General features: G+C 49.4%; 1 protein-coding gene across 1 annotated transcript in view; it reads left to right on the top strand.

The window, feature by feature from the left end:
• The first annotated feature begins 86 nt into the window (after positions 1 to 86).
• Positions 87 to 5,766, top strand: part of C7H9orf85 (chromosome 7 C9orf85 homolog) — a 37,521-nt gene continuing 31,841 nt past the window's right edge. Inside the window, exon 1 of the mRNA XM_077344807.1 lies at positions 87 to 333. Coding sequence (XP_077200922.1) covers positions 232 to 333 — 102 coding nt within the window. The 5' untranslated portion in view covers positions 87 to 231. The remainder of the gene's footprint in view (positions 334 to 5,766) is intronic.

The following is a 5,766-nucleotide window of genomic DNA, read 5'->3' as shown; positions in this document are numbered from 1 at the left end:
AAGCCCGGGCAACAGAGAGCGGCCGAGGGAGGCGAGGAGGCGGGACTTCTGCTCCCTGACCGGCCGCTCTGAGAAACCCACCAATCCGGGCACAGTCTTCGCTCACTTCGGCCGCCAATCATCCGGGAGACGGCTGGGCTTCCTGGTGGCGCCGCGGCCAATCCGATGACAGGCGAGCGAAGAGTAGCGGCTCCGAAGGTTTACTTCCGGGTGGGCGGCGGATAAGGGAAAATGAGCTCTCAGAGGGGGAACACGGTTCGCACGCGGGCTCAGCGGCACCAGAACGCGGAGGCCTTCAGGAACGACAAGCACGATGCGAGCGCCCAACGCAAGGTGTGCCGGATCAGCAGGGCTATTCTCCCAGCTCCCGAAGGGCGAGCTGTGGGCCGCGTGGGGAAGTCTTAAAGTCTAAGGAGGGCCCGCTGAGGGGCAATGCCTTTGCTTATTTATTTATTGTATTTATATACCGCCCTCCCCGAAGGCTCAGGGCGGTTTACATGAAACAACAAAATAGTACAGGTAACATAATTCAAGTAACAGTACGGTGGTAAAGGTATCCCTTATGCAAGCACGGGGTCGTGTCTGACCCTTGGGGTGACGCCCTCTAGTGTTTCCATGGCAGACTCAATACTGGGTGCTTTGCCAGTGCCTTCCCCAGTCATTACCATTTACCCCCCAGCAAGCTGGGTACTCATTTTACCGACCTAGGAAGGATGGAAGGCTGAGTCAACCTTAGCGAGTTGCGAGTGCAAAAGTACAAGTCGGCGGAAGGAAGGCTCAAGAGCTCTGGACGTTTAAAAAACGTTTAAGAATGCCCTTTTGTGTAGGCATTGCTGTTAGTGTTACATATGAGTAGTTAAGTATGCAGACGCGAATGTATTTAAGGTGATAGTTTTTGCGTTACTACTCTCTAAGGAACATCGATTCTTAGTAGTTCGTTTTAATTAGTTGGATTTTAAAAATCGCCTACAAATAAATACTTGAACATTCAAATAGAAGTGTTCATGTTCAGGTTTGGAAATTGGAGCAGCTGAGTACAGTATCTTTGTGTTGGAGGAATAGGCATGTTCCCCTGGGCTTACAAGCCAGTCTTGAACTCCCCTGAGGAGGTGATCTCCTTCATCGGCAGTAGCTGTTGCCAGGCCTGAACCTTTCAAAGGAACGTCTCAACTTGCTGTTAACTCCCGTTTGTTGAATCTAACAAATCACTATTTCTTGGGAAGGCATGCAACCCTTTTTACCCATGTTAGTTTACACTTGCACTTCAGCAGGAGATATCAAGAACATTCACAAATATTATCTTTATTTTGTAGATTGAGAACTGGCAGTTTTAGTGACTCATTACTGAGTCGTTGGCTACATAGTGAATCAATGATAGAATTAGGAATAAAATCCAAATCTCTCGGCAATTAGACCTAGAGAGTTATTTGAAGGAGTTGCATAATTCTGTTTTAATCTACAAGCCAAATGGAGCTTAACCTGTTGATACACCTTGATTGTAAATCGGAAATACTTTGACAATGATTATAGTAACAACTGAATAATTATGATATCCTTTTGGTTGGAACTAACTGTAATGTGTTTGTTGGAATTAAAATAGGAATAAATGAGGATCAAGAATTATATGCAACTGCATCCTATTGACTGTACAAGAAGGCCATTACTCTGTCAGCTCAGGCCAGCTTAAATATCTCAGTATTCTGTGCTTGGACTTACAGTACAGTCTCAGAGTGGCTAGGTGCAACAGTATCCAAAGCAAGAACAGCAGTAAATGCTGCAAGCTGCCCCATGCCTGTGGGGAGGGATGGCATAGAAATGCAATAAATACTGATAATAGTCCTGGTACTGAGTCCCTAGCAATAGTGCAGTGCCCATTTTTCTAAGAGCTGGGATGGGATAGTAGTGCTGGAAACTAATGGCTTTGAATGTCTCCTTGGGCTATGTAACTCTTTAAATGACCTTGCACTGGTCATTTATTTGCTCTGCCTAACCAGGAGTGGAGGAGAAGATGGAGGAAGAGCCATGCCATGTATGCCACCATTGGCTGTATGAAAGGATAAGCATGTAATTAATATACATATATATATAGGACATAGGGGCTGGAAAGTGGAGCCAGTGGTTTCAGTACCAACACTGTAACTTGGCCATCAGGAGTACTGCTCTAGTCTAAATACAGCGGGTGCTAGTGGGGCTGGGGCGTTGGGCATCGCGAGGGAGCGTTTCGAGGGCCGTCAGCGGAGGCGAGGTCGCCAGCGGGCAGCGTTTTGAAGAGGTGTGAGTACTGCGATGGTGTGGCCTACCTGGGCGTGGCGGCGGGAGCGCGGGCCTGGTGCGTTGTCAGTGTTGGGTGTGCTGAGGCACGTCGGCAGAGGTGAGGGCGGCAGCGAGCGGCGTCTGGATGCAGCGTAGTGCCCCTGAGTATGGGGTGAGGTCCGTGCGAGTTCCTGGCGGCGGCTGGGCATGGCGTATAGCGGGTGGCGGTGGCCACAGGGCTTGGTGGAGGCCGCATGGAGGGCGTGTGGAGTGAGTGGGGAAAGCAGGTACATGCGCGGAGGTGGCTTCCCTCGGAGGGGCGGCGGGCCAGGGCTGTTGGGGTGGACGCGGCCGGGTGGGCGGGTGGCGACACATGAGAAGGGCGGAGGGGTAAGTTGCTGCAGGGAGAAGGGTTGGTGGGGTGGGGAGGGATGGGGACACCATCGTAGGGGGTGGGAAGGGCGTGGAGAGCGGCCGTGGGCGTGTGTTTGGCGGAGCAGAGGGAAGCAGCAGTTCACAGGGGCAGGAAGGGCTGCCATTGCCGCCAGGGAAAGGAGGTTTCTGTGGCTGCAGTGGCGTGGGGGCATTCTCCTCCCCATCGGCCACCCCCTTTCTTGAGCGGCTGACTTTGTGGAGGGCCGAGCGGTGAGGATGGCCACTCGGGAGAAGCGGAGAGTCTGCGGGGCGGTGTTTGGGAGACTGGCCAATGGGGCCCAATGTGGCCAATGACGGGCCAAGTGTCCAATCGCGCGCCTCCCCATTGGCCACTTGGCCCTGGAGTGCCACTCGGAAGAGCGAATCAGGAGCCGCTTCGCGGCTCCTGATTCGCTCCTCCGAGTTTTTATCCTGGACAGCGCCCACCCACTCTCCTCCCCCTTAGCCCTTACCCTTTTATTTAATACCGCGGAGCGGTTTAATAAATATGATGATATCTTTAACTGCTCCTGCAGTTAAAGGGTAAGGCCACCTGGGGAGGAGTTAGGGCGGGCCCTGTCTAGGATAAAAACTCAGAGGGCCCAATCAGGAGCCGCAAAGCGGCTCCTGATTGTGCCCCCCGAGTGTCCATCCAGGGCCAAGCAGCCAATGGGGAGGCATGCAAAGCACCTTCCTATTGGCCCCTCACCAGGACAGACCAAAACTCCATTCACCCAGCCCAGTGTGGCTGCCAGTCTGCTCCTGACCACTGCAGGGAGAGGAGGTCAGTAGTGCTGCCAAGGGGGATGAGAACAGAGGCTTGGACAGGCTGTGCCAGCCCTTTTTGCCCCAAGGCTGTCCTAACTGTCAAGTCCAACTGCAAATTGCCTCAGAACCCTGACAGAGCTGGCCGGAGGCTGCAGAGTGCTCCCCCTCCCATCTTCAGGCCTGCTGCGAAGGAACCTCTGGCAGGCCCTGACTGAGGCGAGGGAGGCCTTTCCAAGAGCAACGCAGGGGAGTCTGAGGGCCTTCCTTTTGAGGGGGGGACTTTCCCCTTCTGCCAAACAGTTGCTTGACAGGGAGGCCACAGAAAAGCCCCCTTTCACTTAAAATACTGCTCTGGCCAAGGGTTAGACACAGCCAAGCCATGTGTCTTTCTTCTTTGCAACTCTCTGCAGATTTGAGGTCACTGCACAGCATTATTCTGCAGAAGAAACTGGCTCTTTTGTCTCCTGTTTCATCTGCACAACAACCCTGTGCAGTAGGCCTCAACATTCAACCCCATGCCCTTACAGACTGGACAACTCCTCCCCTTCCTCTTCCCACTGCCAAGCTCTAGCGCCCGTTGTATTCTTGGAGACAACGGGCTTTGTCCCTAGTATGATATAAAATTGGTCTGGACTAGAAGTATGGAACTCATTTGTTATGAGGACCAGATCTGATATAAATGTCAAATTGTTGGGCCAGCTCATGTGTACCGTAACGTGTAATGCCAGGTACTGGAGGTATTTTACCATTGGCTGTGATTCACACTCCTCCTCAGCGCCTAACTAATCACCCCTTTTTCGATATGCACAAGAGGTTTTGCTCATCACTGAGAGCTGTTGCCTGACAAGATGCAATGACCAGAGACTCTGTTGGCTGTTTAAAAACAAACTCATTTTGGAAGTAGAAAAAAAAATCTAGTAGCACCTTAAAGACTTAACAAAACTTGTGGCAGAGTATGAGTTTTTCTGTGTCACTTCTCACAGCCTGGTACCTTGGCCCATGGAGCTGGCTGCACAGAACTGGGAACAAACCATCCCTCCTCACTACTTATGGTTGCCAACCTTGGGTTGGGTGATTCCTGGAGATCTGAGGGAGGGAAGGACCTGTATTTGGGGCCTGTATTGTAGGGCCTGTGTTTGGGGAGGGAAGGACCTCAGCAGAGGTTACAATAGGCCTTCCTAGTCCACATTCGGACTGGTTTCCTCATCTCCCCCAAACGCTCACAGGCTGGAGAAGAAACCCAGATGGAAAGGTATGAGGTTCTGTGTTTGACATGTCTGTTCTCGACTGTATATTTATTTGTTATGTATATAATTATGCTGAAAATGTTTATGATTCTGTTGTTAACATTTTTGATTGCTTTATTTATTAAATGGTAATTTAGATTTGATTTTATTATGTACGAAATGATAAAAACCATTTAATTGAGGTATGGGTGGAGAAATGGTTTAAATATTAATTAATAAATCAGGAATTCGAGAGGTAGCCAACCATTTATTTTCTTTTTCAACTGTCTGTCCTGCTTGTGTATAGTTAAGGACCAATCCAGATGTACCTGCTTCTGTAGTCCCTAGCCATTTTTTTCATATTTAGTTCTTGTATGTGTGGGAACCCAATTTGGATCAGAAGCACAGCAGGGAAAAGGGGCATAAGCATCTCTCCCCACCCCATTTCTCCAGCCGAAAACAGTCCCAGGAAGTTGCTGTCTCTCCCATTGAGGGAACGTGTCTATATTTTGTCAGTTCATATAAGCTTTTTCCACACTGGAGCTAATAGCAGTTCCCCAGTGTCATTTCAGGTTGCAAAAATTGGGGGGGAGGGCAAGGTGAGGTTTAAGACCTACCCAAATCAGGTCTCTACATGTCTGAACATTGAATCTGCAAAAGAGCTGTGGGAATGGGTATATCTGGTTTGACCTTAAAACTGTAGGTAAAGGTACAGCTATTACGTGCTGAAGCAAATTGTACTGACCTAATTTAAGCGCAGATGGCTCGTTCTCTACACAGATGCTGTGGCTGATAACACAAAAGAAAGGCAGGTCACTGGTAATTGGGAATGATCAGTTTCAGATACAGACACTTGTATAAAAATTGCTAGGTTTAAAAACATGTTGAAGTTTATAAAGCTTATGTGTAGCTATATCAGGAAGAGAATAGGAAGGGCCTGAATTACAATAATTTCTGAGGCTTGCTTATCGAAGTGTTTTTTCTCAGATTCTGAGCATGGGTAAAATCTTGTGACACAATCTAAGATGCACTTTGCAGTGACCTGAAAACTTAGCTCTCCTGCAAGAAACAAGTCCCTATTCTTTCTCAGATTTCTGAGTTTGTG

Source organism: Paroedura picta, chromosome 7, assembly GCF_049243985.1.
Source record: "Paroedura picta isolate Pp20150507F chromosome 7, Ppicta_v3.0, whole genome shotgun sequence".
NCBI classification, from domain to species: Eukaryota; Metazoa; Chordata; class Lepidosauria; order Squamata; family Gekkonidae; genus Paroedura; species Paroedura picta.
Note: the sequence above shows the minus strand (reverse complement) of the source record. Positions and strands in the feature narration are given on the sequence as shown.